Source organism: Crotalus tigris, unplaced genomic scaffold (genome assembly GCF_016545835.1).
Source record: "Crotalus tigris isolate CLP2741 ecotype Arizona unplaced genomic scaffold, ASM1654583v1 scf7180000024437.13266115, whole genome shotgun sequence".
Classification (NCBI taxonomy): domain Eukaryota; kingdom Metazoa; phylum Chordata; class Lepidosauria; order Squamata; family Viperidae; genus Crotalus; species Crotalus tigris.
This window is the reverse complement of record NW_024100606.1, coordinates 8,561,368-8,579,781: the sequence shown is the minus strand read 5'-3', so window position 1 is coordinate 8,579,781 and position 18,414 is coordinate 8,561,368. Positions and strand designations below refer to the sequence as shown.

Here is an 18,414-nt window from a genome sequence, read left to right as displayed (position 1 = left end):
GTGACATGGTGAGTTTGACACCTGTACCTAGTGTGATTCCTGAGCTCCACATAGCTCCACCAAAGAACAAGAATCATGTGCATTTCAAAAAGGTCTCTTTAATGCTAGCTTCAGACAAAAAGAGTAAATTCACAGTCAGACTTATAGTAAGTTAATTAAGCTGGAGTCTCCTTCAATAGTTTCCTTTGCCTGACCCTTATATCTTGGCTGTGCTATCTTTTTTAACCTAAACTCTTTTCTTCCTTCACTTCCTTTTGAGTCTCTCACAGTATTTATTCCCTTTTATTGGGCAATGGTAATAAAGTCTGACCTTTCCTTTTTCTCTTTGAAATATGCCTGACCAAGTGGAAAAAATGAAAATAAAATAAATATTAGGTGTAAGCAAATGCAAAGAAAAATATCTGTGGCTGAAGTGCACCTGCAGTAATCATTATCTACAATTTACCCTGTGGAGGGTTCTTTCTCATTGCGGATGTAATGAATTATACCTTTCATCACATCCAGTGTGCGTTGATCTTATTGGCTAAAAAAGATTGGAAAGATTTGGGGGATATAGATTTGGGGAACATTGTTATAAAATATAAAAAATATTGTGTTTTATTTAATTTTTGAAATTATCTTTCAAAATATTGAAAATGAAAGATCTAAGTATCTAAGAGATCTCAAAATGCTTTGCACCAGTGTCTTCATTAAAGTTTTTCTTATGCAAAAGCATCTGCAGTAATCTATCTCATGTTGGAATTGTGTACAGGTAATCCCCGAATTGCGAGCATTAACTTGCTCATTTGAAGTTACATGACAAGCGCCCCCTAGTATTTATGAGCAAGTTCCAAAATCACGAATATTGCAGCACCTGCAGCATTCACCCTATTCCCCCCTCACTCCCCACAACTGCTTCCTCCTCCCTTCCTGCCACACTGGATACATTCACCTTGCAAAATCTATCTCCTCTCTGTCGTGATTACTTTCTCTTTGAGGGAGAGGAGAGTCAGCTTGGAAATGGTTTTCGCACCGATAATGGAAGCTTTTGGGTGCCGTAATATTGCGCAGGTTCAAACACAAATTCTCTGCAAAAGACGTCATAGCCCCCAGAAGCTTCCGTTCTGGGGGAGGGAATTTTTTGCTTCCTTTGTATGTCTATGGGGCAAAGCATGTAATCGGAGTTGGCCGGGCACAGGAACTAATGCCATCTGTTGCTAGGTGTGCTGCTCACTTGCGCGCGCCGGCCTCAGTTTGAGGGCAGAAACAAAGCCTTCACTTGAGCAGGGAAGCATTGCGGAACCAGGCTCCTTCTACCTGTGTCCAAGCCACCGCTGGCAGCAGCAGCACCCATCTAAGCAGCCATGATCCCCCCTCCCCAGCCAGCCCGCCCACCTGACCTACTCCTGGCCTGACCAGCCGGCTGGCACAAATCCTGACCGCTCTTCTCCTTGTTGTCCTCCCCACTCAAGCGGCAGCAGCGGCTTGAGTTTCTCAGCACAGTCCAAAATGAAGAAAGTGGAGATGCAGCAGAAGGATTTCTCTCAAAAAACCCATGTGTGCTGCTTGCTTGATTGCGCTGGCCTTATTGAGAGCAATCCCGCTGCTGCGTGTCTGCTATTTTCCACTCGGATGGAGGCAAGAAACTCAAGCTGCTGCCACTGCTTGAGTAGGGAGGATGACAAGGAGAAGAGCGGTTAAGATTTGTGCCAACTGGCCTGCCAGGCAATGAGTAGGTCGGGGGTGTGGCTGGGTGGCTGGAGAGATAGGATCATGGCAGCTCAGGTGGCTACCGCCACCAGTGGCTTGAGTTTTCAAATGCCCCATAGGCTTGAAACACTTTTTATCCAAATGGAAACCCACAGAGACTCCAAGCTTCGTATGCTTGGAATGGAGCGCTTGGAAAATGGAGCCATCTTCATTTCTAAGTGCGCATTGGCAGCCACGTAAAGCTTCTAGTCTCTTTCAGGTCTCCGTTCGGATAAAAAGTATTTCACTGCCTATGGAGCACTTCAAAATACAGCCAATCCCTGTATTTTGAAGTGCTCCATAGGTGCTGAACCACTTTTTATCTGAACAGAGACCTGAAAGAGACTGGAAGCTCCACGAGGCTGCCAATGCGCTCTTAAAAACGGAGCTGTCTGCTCTGTTTCTCAAGTGCCCCATTCTAGGTATACGGAGCTTGCAGTCTTTGTCAGATCTCTGTTGAGATAAAAAGTGTTTCAGTGTTCTATGGAGTGTTTGAAAATGAAGCAAATGCTTGGTTTCCAAGTGCCCCATAGGCGCTCAAACTTTTTACATGGACGAAGATTTGACGGAGACTGGAAGTTCTCATGGCTGCCAGTGGGGCACTTGAGAAACGGTGTTTCGCTCCGTTTCTAAGTGTGCATTTGCATGCAGACGGAGCTTCCAGTTTCCCCAAGGTCTCTGTCCTGGTGAAAATTGTTCCGGCAGTGGTGGAAAGGAGTTGGGGCGGGAGCAAACACCGCAAGAGTTCAGGCTCCCATTCTCTGTAAAAGAGGATTGATGCCTGAACTCGCATGATATTATGGGCACCCAGGAGCTTCCATCGAAACTCCTTTCACTCAAAGGCAGAAACCATGGCAGAGAGGAGAGATTCACTCCCACGAGTTTTCAAGTTACGAGTGAAATGGGCAGGCTCCATTATATTTGTAACTTGGGACTACCTGTACATACAAAATTAAAAGACTTCAGAAATTTTTCTCATCTCCCATGGATCAGTGTAAATTCATATGGAATTAGTAACAATCATAAGGAAATATGGAGCTCTGATTAAAGCAAAAGAAGGTTTTTAATGCATGAAAAATTATCTTACTAATATCTTTTGCCTAACTGGAAAAACTAAATTACAAGTTAAAGATATTTCATACATTATGTTTTTCTTTTGTCGTTCATAATTGTGTTTATTTTCCTTTAGAAATGTGAGTTGTGCCCTCACAAGGATGGTGCTTTAAAGAGGACTGATGGTGGTGGTAAGTATTTCAAAACTTTTCTTTAAAATTCTTTGCTTATGAAATTACATTTTAAATAATGGCTTACCTCTTTTTCTATAGTTCTGTTTCTGTAATATACAAAAATGTCTAGAAGTGAAATATCTGGAATAGAATATGCAATGCTTGTTCCTTAATTACTCTGTTATTCTCCAGCACTGGAGAGGTAGAATCCACCAATGGGTCTGCCTTTCTGCCCATTAGACCAGGTCAGCCAACTTGTCACGCCCGTCCTGGGGTAGCCACTCCCCATTCTTGACTTGGTCTTCAGCCCAGGCGGATATGAGAGATTGGCTCCCGGTCTAAGGCAGGTAATAGAGACCAAAATATTGGTGGATTCTACTCATTTCACTCCACAGTTATTTCTGCAGTGCTGGACTAGCGCTGTGTGAAATAACCTGTGGAAATCTTGGGGAGATGGTCTTCTCCCTCCCAGACCCGTAGTTATAGCTGAGCCCTCAGCTTAATCTAAGGCAGTGGTTCTCAACCTTTCTAATGCCGTGACCCCATAATACAGTTCCCCATGTTGTGGTGACCCCCAAGTGGGTGTGGCCACCAATAAGAGGGAGTAGGACAGCTAGGGAAAAGGAAAAAAATGGTGGACTGCGTGGTTTGGCGACCCCTCTGAAATGGTCATTCGACCCCAAATGGGGTCCCGACCCACAGGTTGAGAACCACTGATCTAAGGAAAATCCCTCTCCAGCTGCTCAGCGCTGCAGTCGGAGGCTAGCAGAATCTCCTGGGGGTTGGGGATTTCCCATTCATTCTCCCTCCTGTTTCCATTTAGTTTCCTCTAAAGGAAATTCCTATCCAGCTGCTCAGTGCTGCAGACGGAACCTCTCTGAACGGGGGTGGGTGGGAATTTCCCTTCCATCCTTCCTTCTGTGGCTATGGAACGACAGAGGGCCAGCTGAGCTTCAGGGGCGGGGAGATTCAGCCTCTATCGCCCCAACTCGAGGAGCCTCACCGTAATAGATCGGAGGCTGCTGCTCCTGGGAATCGTTCCTTACGATTTCCCTCCAAGACCACTTAATTGGTTGGATCTTTGTCGGCGATGCCCCGGTCACCATTTTGAAGTCGGGACATGTGGGAGCATCAGGAGGCACATCCGTTCCACCTTCTTCCCCTCAAATTTCCCACTGTGAGGGCGGAGGCCTCTCCCTCTTTGCGCTGAATCACCGGCAGACTCAGAGGACACTTCCGCTTTCTTCTCCTTCACCTTGTCTCACACGGAGTCAGTCGGTCATCATTTTAACTTGAGGAAGCTCAGACAGACAAAAGGCTGAGGACTGCGTGGTTGCTCAGGCCAGCATTAGTGCCCTTTTTAACTGCCGGATCCAATTTAACTACCGGATCAAGTGGGGCAACTCAGCCAGCCAAAGGGCTGAGGACTGCAAGGCCGGTCGGGACAGCGTGAGTAATCCCATTACGTCGCTGCTCTCCCTCCCCCCCATGATTCATTCCATCCAGTTCTTCTCACATGATGGTCAATTACAACACAAAAAATAGACAAATAAATAAATAAATAAAATAAGCAAATGAAATAAGTAAATAATATAAATAAATAAATAAACAAATTACCAAAAAAAAAAAAAATCAAATAGACATTGTCCAACCCTGGTGCACCTACCCTGACCGCACCTCCCTATTATTTCATTTCCGTCCGCTGCAACCGAGTGGACGTAAAAAGGGCCGGACCCCAAAGGGGTGGGACAGCAGCGGTTCCTTTACCGGTCAGGCGGTCAGGAGAGCGGGAGGACCATTCCCTGCTACACCTGCTTGCCAATCTCGCCAACTGATCCCCTGCCAGAGCTCCCTCTCGGGCCATTGAGATAGCTCACCCAGGATGGAGGAGTCCATGTTGCCTCAACTCCTGAGCATCACCTCCCCTCCCACCAGCCACAAAAGACAAAAATCCTCCAAACAGGAGGCGGCAGGCAGGATCAAAGCAAAGGCCAAGTCCATTTCTGGAAGAAAACCTTCCAAGTTGGCGGAGAAACAGGCTAGCAGAAGGCACCAGGCCCTGGAGAGGGAATTCTCCAAGGCACAAAACAGGCCAAGGCAAAAGTGGAACAAATAGAGGATACATCCTTTGACCTCCCCTTGGGACCTTCCACCCAAGGAGTATGGTTCCCAGAGGGGTCCCCCCAGGGCTCTGAGATGGGACCACAGGCTCCACGGATTGCACACTCCATCCCTGAGGCCACTTTCACACCCATAGCAGCAGGTCTTAGGGAGGCGGAATCTGAGACCAACCCCTCCGAGGATCGTCTACAAGCTCTAATTGAGCAGATGTTCCACAGGATGATGGCTGCTAGGACTAACCATGGACCGAGAACCGAATCCGTGATGGCCATGCTCCCCCAAGTCCCAACCAGCGGAAGCCGTGTATCAGGTCTCCTCCTCTCCGTCACGGTCCTTCCACAGTAGGGAATCCTCCCCCATGGAGGACGATCAACTCAACATGTCATGGTGGGAGGAGGAGGACCCTCCTCCAGATCCTCTTTCATTCGGAGGGGTATTCAACCCTGCCTTTTTCCTGCCTCTGCTCTGCAGAGCCAGTTCAACGGCCAACATTGGGCCAGACCATATCCCGCAACCAGAACCACTGCCTGGTTCAGATCCATTGTTCCTAAAGCCCGTGGTACTCAACACCACGTTCCCTATTTGACACTCTTCCGGAGTACCATTAAGAAACAATGGGCATCACCGGGCACTTTCCCCGCACCGAGGGGGATCTGACAAGAAGTTGTTCAGTACAACACCAGAACAGTCAGAGGACCTCGAGGTACCAATGGTAGAAGAGCCCTTTGGCTTCCTCTTTTCCCTGTCAGCAGTGTCGGGAGATATGGCAGAGGTATTAAAGTCCGACGACAAGAGATGGGAACTCACATTCCGCAGGACCCACCAGGCAGTGGCATGGGCGGTAAGAGCCACCACCTGCGCATCCTTTTTTGCAAGAATGTCCCTACTCTGGATTCGGCAACACCAAGCCAGACTTCCTCAGGAGGAGGTAAGGACACAACAGGACCTGAGCAAGCTTGCTGTAGCATCAGAGTACGTCTCTGATGCCACATTGCATGCGGCCAGGTTCTCGTCTAGAGCGATAGCATCCAACGTCTCGGCTCGCAGGATGCTATGGCTCAGACATTGGCAAACTGACCCAAAGGCTAAGTGGCGCCTAGCCTCGGCCCTCTATCAGGTGGGCAACTATTCGGAGAGGCGCTGAACTCTTAACTGACCGAAAATAAGAACAAGCGGAAGGTCCTGGCCCACTCCAGCAAGCGGGCTGACAGGCATTCAACCCCATACGCCTTCAGGCAGTTCTTTTGGGCAGGAATGGGCTCGAGCTTCTCTCAGCCCTCCCAGCCATCCCGGCCTTAAACTCCTTTCACTCCCAGGCAAGACCGCCAACCGGATAGGTCCGGACCCAAACCCAGAGCAAGCGGCCCTTTCAGGGAGAAAATCATCCCTACAGAAGGTTCAAATTACTCCCGAACGACCCTCCCCATAGGTGGCAAACTGGCAAATTTCACCCACCAGTGGGAAGCCACCACTACGGATGCCTGGGTCTGGCAAACCATACGCCTTGGTTTGTTCCTGGAGTTCATATCCAACCGTCCAGAACGCTTTGTCCCTTGCCCCAAGCCAAGGAACCCCACCAAAAGCAACCTCATGCAAGAGGCCATTCGACACCTCCTAGAAATAAAAGTCATAGAGCAGATACTAGTGGGGAACCAGGGATGGGATTTCTACTCCATCCTATTCATGGTTCCCAAGTTTTTTGGGGGGATGGAGGGCAATCCTAAACCTCAAAGGTCTGAACCATCATATCGCCCATCGAAAGTTCAAAATGCAAACCCTTCACTCCATCTTGGGCAGCATATGACATGGTGACTTCCTGTCATCCATAGATCTCACGGAAGCATACCTTCACATCCCCATCACCCACAGTCACCGACGGTTCCTCAGGTTCTGCTACACGGGACACCACTTCCACTTCAGGGCACTGCCATTTGGCCTCTCATGAGCCCCACGAGTCTTCACCAAGATCCTGGCAGTACTGGCTGCGCCCCTACGAATGATACCGGTCGCGTCTAGTGCCACCTGGACGACATTCTCATCCAATCATCGTCCCCACAGGTCGCGCAATCGGACCTAGCATTGACAATCAGAATCCTACAGGAGCATGGGTTCTCAGTCAACGTTCAAAAGAGTCAGACCAGACCAGCCACCTGCCTATTACACTTAGGTGCAATCATAGACACGCTTAGGGGGCAGGTCTATCTGTCACAGGAACGTCGCGACAGCCATACATTCCCTAGTCCTTAGGGTACGCAGGGAACGAACAGTTCCCCTGGTCGTACTCTCTCAACTGCTGGGGAAGATGGTATCATGCATAGCAATAGTGCCCTGGGCGAGACTACATTCCAGGAACCTTCAATGGTTCCTCCTTCCATTCCAGAGGCTGAAACTCAGTTCCTCCAACAGACGAGTAAGGGTCCCTCCAGAAACATTACAGTCCTTCAAGTGGTGGTCATTGCCAGCACTAGTCAGAGGGTCACACTTCAAGGAACCCGACCATCTCACATTTACGATGGGCGCCAGCCTGTTTGGTTGGGGGGCGCATCTGCAGTCCATGTAGGTGCAGGGCCAATGGTCCTGGGAGGTCCTGGAACAACACCAACTGGTTGGAGTTAAGGGCCATATACCCAGCTCTCTGACAATTACAAAACAGGGTAGCGGGACAACACATACTAGTCCTCACAGACAATGTGTCCGCAAAGGCACATGTGAACAGTCAGGGGGGCACCCAATCCAGGTCTCTCATGACAGAGGCCCAAGCACTGGGGGACTGGGCGGAGGAAGACCTCGCCTCCATTAGGGCCGAGCATATTTCCGGGGAGGCAAACAGACAAGCAGACTTCCTAAGCAAGTCGACTGTGGATCACACTGAATGGAGTCTGCATCCGGACCTATTAATGGAAATAACACAGAGGGTTGTGCGACCAGTTGTAGACTTGTTTGCATCCCCGACGAATGCCCAACTCCCAAGGTTCTTCTCAAGGTTCCCATAGTCGGTGGCAGAGGAAACGGACGCCCTATGTTGCCCATGGCCAAGGGGACTACTTTACGCGTTTCCTCCTCTTCCGCTGATCCCGGCAACCATCCGCAAGACATTGCAGGAGTGGGCGGAGATCATACTCGTAGCCCCACACTGGCCACAAAGACTGTGGTTCGCGGACCTGGTAAATCTCTCCAGGTCCCCCCCATGGAAGATACCCCCGGACCAAGTGTCACTCAGCCGGGCGGATCTACAACACCCAGAACCCCAATGACTTCAGTTAGCTGCCTGGCGCTTGAACACCAAGCAAGGAATCGTACCCGCTAAGAGTAATCTCCATGATCCAAGCATCCCGCTGACCAGCAACTAACCGCATCTATGACTCCATATGGAGAAATTTTTGCAACTTGTGCGAGAAGCGAAGACCTGATGTCTTGGGCCTAACAGTTCCAAACATACTAGAATACTTGCTTGATGGCCTGGACAGGGGCCTAGCATCGAACACCATTCGCAGACAGGTCGCGGCGTTATCCACTGTACTCACATGCGCCAATATAGTTCTCTTGGCACAGCACCCCAAGATTTGTGCCTTAAGGGCGCCTTCCATGCAAAACCGCCCGTGGTTCACAGGTACCCCTCATGGGAGCTACCACGGGTCCTTTGGGCTCTCACCAAGGCATCATTCGAACCCCTCAAGTCTGGCACTCTGAGGGCCCTATCCCTCAAAGTAACCTTTCTGGTCGCTATAACCTCGGCCAGAAGCATTTCCGAGCTCGCGGCTCTGTCGGTCAGGGAGGATCTCTGCACCTTCCATAGGGACCGGGTGGTCCTCCAATTGGACCCAACCTTTATCCCCAAGGTTAACACCCTGTTCCATAGGGCCAAAGAAATCGTCCTACTGGATTTCTGTGCCAACCCGTCTCATGCCCTGGAACGACAGTGGCACACACTGGATGTCCAGAGGGCACTACGACATTATATCAGGCGAACGGCACCCTCACACAGATCAGAAGCTCTCTTCGTTTTGTTTCGCCATACCTCTAGTGGACAGAAGGTGTCCGCCTCAACCATAGGCAGGTGGATCAGACATTGCATTGCGGAAGTGTATCAATCACTTTCTCTACCAACTCTCAGATTCAGAGAGATCTGGACTCCGACTGGGCAGTGCCAGCCGAGTTGCCGGGGGCTGGTCTTAGTCATGTTATCTGGAGCGAGTTTGAGCCTGTGGCCCCTGATGAAGTGGACAAGGCCGTGAGAGCAATGAATGCCGCCACCTGTTTATTGGACCCGTGCCCCTCCTGGCTGGTTTCTGCCAGTAGGGAGGTGACACGAGGCTGGCTCCAGGTGATAATCAACGCCTCCTTGATGGAGGAGTCTTTCCCGCAACCTTTAAAGGAAGCGGTGGTGAAGCCCCTCCTCAAGAAGCCTTCCCTGGACCCAGCTGTTTTGAAGAACTTTCGTCCCGTCTCCAACCTCCCCTTTGTGGGGAAGGTTGTAGAAAAGGTGGTGGCGTCCCAACTCTTGCGATCCTTGGATGAAACTAATTATCTGGACCCTTTTCAATCTGGTTTCAGGCCTGGCTACAGCACTGAGACTACTTTGGTCGCACTGACCGATGACCTCTGGCGAGCCCGGGATAGGGGTCATTCCTCTATCCTGGTGCTTCTTGACCTCTCAGCGGCTTTCGCAGTCGATGTTGGCGGGCGGACAGAGATCGACCCCTAGGCGCCTCGATCATGGGGTGCCTCAGGGCTCGGTCCTGTCCCCCCTCCTTTTTAACATCTACATGAAACCGCTGGGTGAGATCATTCGGCGACACGGGGTGAGGTATCATCAGTACGCGGATGATACCCAATTATATATCTCCACCCCGTGTCCTTTCAGTGAAGCAGTCGACGTGATGTGCCGGTGCCTGGAAGATGTGAGGGTCTGGATGGGGGTGAACAGGCTTAGACTCAACCCTGACAAGACCGAGTGGCTCTGGGTCTTGCCTCCCAAAGGCCAACTGGATGGTCCATCATTAGTCCTGGGGGGGGGCAAATTTACCTCCCTCAGTGCAGGCACGCAACTTGGGTGTCCTCCTGGACTCACAGCTAAATTTGGAACAACATCTATCGGCTGTGGCCAGGGGGACCTTTGCACAGGTTCGCCTAGTGCACCAGTTGCGGCCTTATTTGGACCGGGAGGCTTTACTCACAGTCACTCATGCCCTTGTCACCTCAAGACTTGATTACTGTAACGCGCTCTACATGGGGCTACCCTTTAAGGGTGTTTGGAGGCTGCAGTTGGTTCAGAACGCAGCCGTGAGAGCGATTGTGGGCACGCCAAGGTACGCCCACGTGTCACCTATCCTCCGCAAGCTGCACTGGCTTCCTGTGGGTCTCCGGACGCAATTCAAGGTGTTGGTTATCACCTTTAAAGCCCTTCATGGCATAGGGCCAGGTTACTTACATTCTGCCGCACAGTTCCCAGAGACCGGTGAGGTCCCATAGATTGGTCCTCCTTCAGGTCCCGTCGGCCAGACAATGTCAGCTGGCGGGCCCTCGGGGAAGGGCCTTTTCTGTGGTGGCTCCGACCTGGTGGAATCAACTTCCCCACCCTGCTGGCCTTTAAGAAAGCCGTTAAAACTCCTGTTCCGGCAGTCCTGGGGCTGATGTCCCCGGGGGGGGGGGGATATGATCGGCCTCACGGTATGACTGTATTATTTTATTGTTTTATGATTGTTTTAATCTCTGTACGCCGCCCTGAGTCCTTTGGGATTGGGCGGCATATAAATAAAATTAAATACAAATACAAATACAAAAAACACCAGGACAAATCACAGCACATTTCACTCTCAGCGCTGCGACCTCCGTGGCGTGGGCCACCCAGTCCTCTATCGAAGAGGTTTGTAGGGCGGCGACATGGTCTTCGCTTTCCCCTTTCATCCGACATTATAAGATAGACTGTTTTGCCTCTGCGGACACCTCCTTTGAAGGAGGGTCCTGCAACAGGTAATCTCTACAAACACAACTTCGACCTCTTCTGTTTTCCACCCATTGGGACAGTGAGGCTTTGGTATGTCCTGTTGGTGGATTCTACGTCTCCAGTGCTGGAGAAGGGGCGTTGTCTTACCTGAATGCCTTTTCTCAGTACAGAGTCGTAGAATCCACTCCCATCTTTAAAATCATTAAGCCATCACGTCAAATTGTAGTCAGCTGCTTCGCCTTCGTCAAGAATGGGGAGTGGCTACCCCAGGACGGGCATGACAAGTTGGCTGACCCGGTCTAATGGGCAGGAAGGCAGAGTTAACCTATTGGTGCATTCTATGTCTCCATGCTGAGAAAAGGCGTTCAGGTAAGACAATGCCCCTTCTGTCTGAGTGTTTTTTTAATTTCCTTTATGTTTAAGCTTTTAACCACTTATAACTTGGTCAGAGTCATTTTTGTGAGTTGAACAGCCATATAAATCAAAATTTAAAAAAATAATACAATTAATTGGACTTCAATATGAGTTGTAAAACTTTTTAGGTTACAAACTAAATTTTCTGATAGTAAAAATATCTGAAATTTTTGTATACTATTTGATAATGTAAATGTTCATCAATATAAAATATGTTTAATTTTACATATGGTCATAAATTTGAAAAAATCATTTTTTCCTTAATTCATATCTTGTTACACATGTTAAATAAGAGAATAGTATTATGTTAGAGGGCTGTATATAAATTGTACTCTGAATTGATGAAGAAATTCTTTAGTGTACAGTATGTGACCAAATGTACTTTATAATTCCATCTGAAACTTTAATTTAACTATTCTCAAGTTGCATGTGTAAAATGAGGTGCAAGTATTCAGTGATATACTGTAAAACTAGTTTAAAATTATTATCTTCTACTTCTGCTTTGGCAAATTGTGGAAAGAGATGAAAATCTTTCTTTTCCTACAAACTGATCTTTGCAAATAAAAATAAATTCAGTTTTCCTTTTTAAATATAAATTTCATAACAAAGCAAGGTTTGGATGTTTATGCAAATTCTATCTTTGGGTAAAAGATGGATGGTGTTTTTTAATGCTACTTTTAAGAGTTTTCACTTAAACATGACTGTTTATGTGTGCTATGTTGCTATACCATGAATGAATCATTTAGTTAATGCTTGAGATAATGCTGTGATGAATGTTGTTATTGTAAGGAGTTATAATGGAAGAACTCAGGCACCAAGTTTTGTGATAATTGAGATGGCTTTCCCTTTGGATTCTATGGATGCAGTAGTTTTTCGAATGGTTTCTGCTGTTCTACAGGAATTCTGGTTGATTTCTAGAAAGTACTTAAAGGTAACGACATGATGGCCCTGGAGAAGACATAATAATCTGATGTCTTCCACATGCTTTAGTCTATAATTCACTTGATCCATGCATATCTATTAAATTATCTAGAAATGATATGAGTTATAAACTCATTTTAGAAGTTTGCTTTAGAAAACGTACTCTTGTGAATATTCTGATATTTTAGATACTTTGTAAAAGTGAGAACAACATGATATGGAAAGGTAAAAAAAAGTTGGACAAATCAAGCTAAGCATGGGTTTAAATCTGTTAAGGGTTATTCTTTTGAGATGATAATGAATACATTTATTATTACAATTCTATCCTACCCCCAGAGTGTTTAGAAAGTAAAATGGTATTATTTAAAAACAAATTACCTTTCATGATGCTTCAGATGGTAATAGGGGAATCTAACTGAGTAGACTTCTCTTAAGATCATGTTTATTTTCTGCTACCTCTCCAGGAAATTTTCTCATGGGCCAACTGATGGTAATGATTCTCTTGGGCAAGGAAACCAGGTCCATCCAAAGAATCTTGTATGATAATGAGTAAAATTGCATGGTGGTTATAATCTCCCTTTCTTCCTCTCACCTTTTTTTTAAAACCACCTTTTATCTGTCCAATGCCATCTAGTGGAGCTTTAGTGAGCTGCAGATAATGTGTTGCAACCTGGCTAACTTGATGTTTACTTTTGAGATTTTTCTACATATATACTCTTTTATTTTAGTGTTTTCCGTAAGTTACATGGATGGCATTTTATATTATATGCTGTTAGATATTCTGGGGGATACATATTTGCCATGTATGGCTGCACACACATTTTGAAATATAAATGATCTATCAAACATTACTTATTCATGTTAATAATTTTATATTATTAGAAGAGATACTCTTCTTTAGAAATATCTTAAGAACTCTCTTCTTAATGCATGCCTAAACATGAAAATCATTCTAAATTTTTCTAGGAAAATATGGCTTTTTTGCCAGGAAAAAAATCACAATAAAATTGTAACACCCAGTTTTTTGTGTGTTTTGAATTACTAAAGTTCAAATTAAAACCTTGAAAAATTGTGAACTATCTTAAAGATAAAGGACAGAGATCTAATGTGCAGAATTGCTAAATATGAAGGCAAAGGATGCATCGATGATTTTTTTGTAATTGTTTTTAGGCTGTGGTGGCTTTTCCCACCTTTTGTGTGCTTAGTTACTATCCTGTCCACTTTTAATAAATTGTTTCACTTAATGTTGTAGTATTGCATAATTGTTTTTCATCTGAGAAACTAGCAAAGCATCTTGATCTTTCTTTGTATAACATTTCACTCTAATTTAAAATCCAGAAGCTTTCTGTAGTTGATAATATATAGCCAGATTTCAATAAAAATTAATCACTATGAACATGTTGATTTTAGTCTTGTTCAAACTTGCATATTTTGAATGCCTTTTCTTGTTTAACTATCCTCATTTATGGCAACTGAAAGACAAAATTAGTAACCATATAGTATGTTTTCCTTTTTATATCATGTTTTCCTTTTATGTAACTTAGAGACTCCATTGTAAGGAAAACTTACAAATTCATTGTAAGGGGAAAACTTGTCTGTCTGTCTCTGTCTGTCTGTCTGTCTGTCTGTCTGTCTGTCTCTCTCTCTCTCTCTCTCTCTCTCTCTCTCTCTCTCTCTCTCTCTCCCCCTCCCCCGCGCTCTCTCTCTCTCCCGCGCACTCTCTCTCTCTCCCCCCCTAATCTTGTTTTTAATTTGTTTGGAAGTCTTTAGTATACACAGTGAGTTCTTTAGTTTTGTTAAATGCAAAGGCTTTGTTGGGATTGAAATCTGCTCCAATTGGATGATGATCAGGAATGCTGTAGAACAGCATTCTTTGTTAGTTTTATAGCAGGATTTCTCAAAAGCATCTGCTTGGTTGAAAGCCAACTTAACAATGTAATAGTTTTGTTGTCATTTTCTAAGATTTGACTGGGGATCTCCTAGCTTATATATTATCAACTACAGAAAGAATGTCACACCCTAGCTTTTGAGTCAGCATTTTTCTAACCCTAAATCTACATTATACTTTTATTTATAAAAAAAGAATGTCACACCCTAGCTTTTGAGTCAGCATTTTTCTAACCCTAAATCTACATTATACTTTTATTTATAAAAAATTCTGGTGCAAAATTAGTATGGTATTCTTAGAAAATATCTATCTGTCTGTCTATCTTTATTTTTTAATATTTAATAAAAAAAATCTCCATGTTGAGTTTCAACAGGCAAGATTTGCCATATAGTAGATTTTGAAATAAATAAACCATTATAAACTTATTTTGAAAAAGATTCCTATTTTCAAAAGTAACATTTTAAATGTTAGTAGATTTAACTTTGTAACTTTACTATTTACGTATTCAACATAGGCATTCACCTTGTGTATGATAAGATTGATTAAGCCTCTCAGTCTCTTTGTGAAGATTTGTAAATAAAGTGAGGTATCCTATCACAGAACTTATGTAGAAAAGAAATAAGTTATGGATTTTGGTAGACTGTATAGCTTTAAGCATTATTCTTGGAACTGTTCATAAATACACCCTTGCACATTTAAGCATAGCACTCTTTCTTAAAGCCTAAAAGATCTACTGTGAAACCATGAAATAGTGGGTGAATGGTGTGGAATTAATCTGTATTTTTCAATACTGTATCTTTGAGTACATGAAATAACATTATTACTTTTGGATATTAGAATAATCTGTTTCAAATGTGGGATTGGTCAAGTATGGGATTAGTGATATTAGTCAGCATTAAGCCTTTTGATAGTGTGAGGCTAGAGCCTAGGGAAGCTCTACAGTTTAGCTATATGGCAAGGTATCAAACTCGCAACATCACTTGACGTGTTGTGACATATTGTGACTTTTTTTCCATTGCTGGCAATGGGGTGGGTGCAGGACTTTATGACCAGATTGTAATGATTAATCAACCAAGCTACAGCTTGGAAGACTGTAAGTTCTAGCCCTGCCTTAGTCACAAAACCACTGGGTGACCTGGGGCAGGTCATTCTCTTTCAGACCTAGAAGAAGGCAGTGGCAAGCCACTTCTGAAATACTACTAAGAAAACTTCAGGGACTAGTCCATGTACCTGCCAGGAGTCACAACTGACTCGATGTACCAAAACCAAAAATCATACAGGAGATTTGGGAAACTTTTTGTTGAAAGGTATACATGGAAAGCTTATTCATAGCCAGGAAAGACAGCCATAAGTTGCAAGTAACAATTTTTAAGAAAATAATTTTTTAAAAAAACCCTTTGTTACTGAAATTTAGCCTTTCTTCCATCCTGAAATATGACAGCATAATGTCAGGGAACTTAGTAAGAGCAAGCCATTTTTGGCTTTTAGGCATAGTTGCTCATTATTTAAAAGACGTCTAAATTGTTTGAAGGAACATTGAATGGGACCAGCTGGACTGCAATCTGAAATTTGATATTCTTTTAAAATACCTGTAAATATTCAAAGTGATAAAACATGGGTTCAGCTAATCAACATTAGCCAATACTTTTCAGTGTCAATGATTTTAGATTGCTTTTAATATTCCTTCTGCATAACAATAAGAAAGGATCACATTTAATTACTTTTAGATTCAGTTTTGTAATTATATCCTGCAGGATTCTATCTGTTTTGTTTGTGAAGTTTTGTCAAATTAAATAGATATTCAGAATTGGAATATTCTTAATATTTTAGTCAAATATTTATTTATGTATTTATATATTTATTTATTTAGTTTTTATGCCATCCATCATTACCAAGCAACTCTGCATGGCTTATAGTACCATAAATAAAGGGGAAAAATTACAGAATTAAAACATTAAGACATTAAAAATTAAAACCTTAAAATTAATGTTAAAATTGATAAAAAGAACCAATGGGTAGATAGGGTGGAGGGGGGGATCTTCTATAAATCTACAAGCCACCTCTAAAATGGAACACCTTTAGGGACTCAAGGTATTTGGCAAAGCCAGGTTTTCAGGTTCTTTTGGAAGGCTGAGACGGTGAGGATGGATTTCACCTCAAGGGGGATTATATTCCAAGCATTCTTCTAGCGAGGACTGTGATCTGCTCTTCAAGCAAGAATCGTGAGTCTAGAAGGACTCCCTAATTGACACTGGATTTGTTTGCGGAAGTGCAATATTGCTGAGACGGTGAGGATGGATTTCACCTCAAGGGGGATTATATTCCAAGCATTCTTCTAGCGAGGACTGTGATCTGCTCTTCAAGCAGGAATCGTGAGTCTAGAAGGACCCCCTAATTGACACTGGATTTGTTTGCGGAAGTGCAATATATTAAACTCCTGGTTCCTGAGACTCCATGTACTCAAAGTCATTTGGTCTTACCAGGATTCCAGTGAAGATTGTGATCTCCCATCCAGGCCCCCACAGCCTCCAGACACCAAGAGAAAGCAACACCAGTAACATTTGTGTCACCTTAGATCAGGCGTGTCAAACTCGCGACAGCAATGGGGTGATGTGGTTTCAGTATGGTGCATCTGGCCTGTGGGTTGGCAGTTTGACATGTCTGTCTTAGACGGAGACACAAAGTTGAGATACCTTATCCCATGGTGTTGGATAATCTCACCCAGTGACTTCATGTAGATCTTATAAAGAGTAGAGAGATGTCCAAATTTTAGATATAAATAAATACTTAAATGAGGCTAGTTTTCCCAAATTGACAGAGGACCAGAAACAGGAAATTAATGGTTTAATTACTAAGGAGGAAATTGCGTTAGCAATTCAACAATTGAAACCAGGGAAAGCACCGGGTACAGATGGGTTAACAGCTGTTTATTATAAAGCTTTAATGGAGGAGATGATTCAGCCATTAGGTGATCTTTTTAATGATATTTTACAGGGTCTAGAGATTCCTCCTTCATGGCGTAGTGCTTTTATATCATTGATTCCAAAGGAGGATCAAGATCTTACTTTACCAAAGAATTATAGGCCTATATCTCTTTTAAATGTGGATTATAAGATATTTGTAAAAATTTTAGTAAATAGGCTTATGAGGGTTGTGCATCATCTTGTGCATAAAGATCAATCTGGGTTTATAACTGGAAGATATATGAAAAATAATGTTAGACAAATTATCAATTTATTAGAATATTTAGATAAGAACAACCAAGTTCCTGCAGGGCTGATATTTTTAGATGCTGAAAAAGCTTTTGATCAACTGAATTGGCATTTTATGTTAAGAGTAATGGAAGAGATGAATTTTGGTGAAAAGATAGTACAAGCTCTTACGGTAATATATCAAAAACAAACGGCACAACTTATTGTTAATGGAGGTTTGTCAGAGGTTTTTACAATAGAGAAAGGTACTAGGCAGGGATGTCCATTATCACCGTTGTTGTTTGTTTTAACATTGGAAATATTGTTGATCAAAATCCGAGAGTCGCAGGAAATTAAAGGAATAGAAGTTAATAAAAAAGAATACAAATTAAGAGCTTTTGCGGATGACTTGGTGGTTACTTTGTCGCAACCTACTCACTCTGCAGAAAAGTTTATTACAACTGATTTATTATGGTGTGGTTTCGGGTTTTAAGATTAATGTTAATAAGACTAAAATTTTACGTAAAAATATGACTAGTCAGGAGAAGCAAACTTTGGTTAATTTGACGGGTTTTGAAATTGTTAATAAGGTAAAATATTTGGGGGTGATGTTATCTGTTTCTAATGCAAAATTATTTAAAAATAATTATGAAAGGTTGTGGGTTAGGGTACAGAAAGATTTGAAGAATTGGGAGAAGTTGCAATTATCCCTCATGGGAAGAATTGCAGTGATAAAAATGAATATTCTACCCAAGTTTCTCTTTTTGTTTCAAATGTTACCGATTTTGAAGAATGAGATTAATTTAAGTGAATGGCAGAAAGGCCTTAATAAATTCATCTGGGCAGGGAAAAAGCCAAGGGTTAAGTTTAAAATTATGCAAGACTTCCGTGAGAGGGGTGGACTCAAGGTACCGAATTTGAAATTATACTCTAATGCGGTGGTTCTAACACTAATTAGTGACTGGGTAAATTTGACAA

General features: G+C 43.9%; 1 protein-coding gene across 5 annotated transcripts in view; it reads left to right on the top strand.

Annotated features, from left to right (window-relative positions):
• Positions 1 to 18,414, top strand: part of MLLT10 (MLLT10 histone lysine methyltransferase DOT1L cofactor) — a 175,741-nt gene that overhangs the window by 25,810 nt on the left and 131,517 nt on the right. For all 5 annotated transcript variants that reach the window (XM_039331606.1, XM_039331605.1, XM_039331608.1 and 2 more), the window contains one exon: positions 2,918 to 2,972. In XM_039331606.1, coding sequence (XP_039187540.1) covers positions 2,918 to 2,972 — 55 coding nt within the window. The remainder of the gene's footprint in view (positions 1 to 2,917; positions 2,973 to 18,414) is intronic.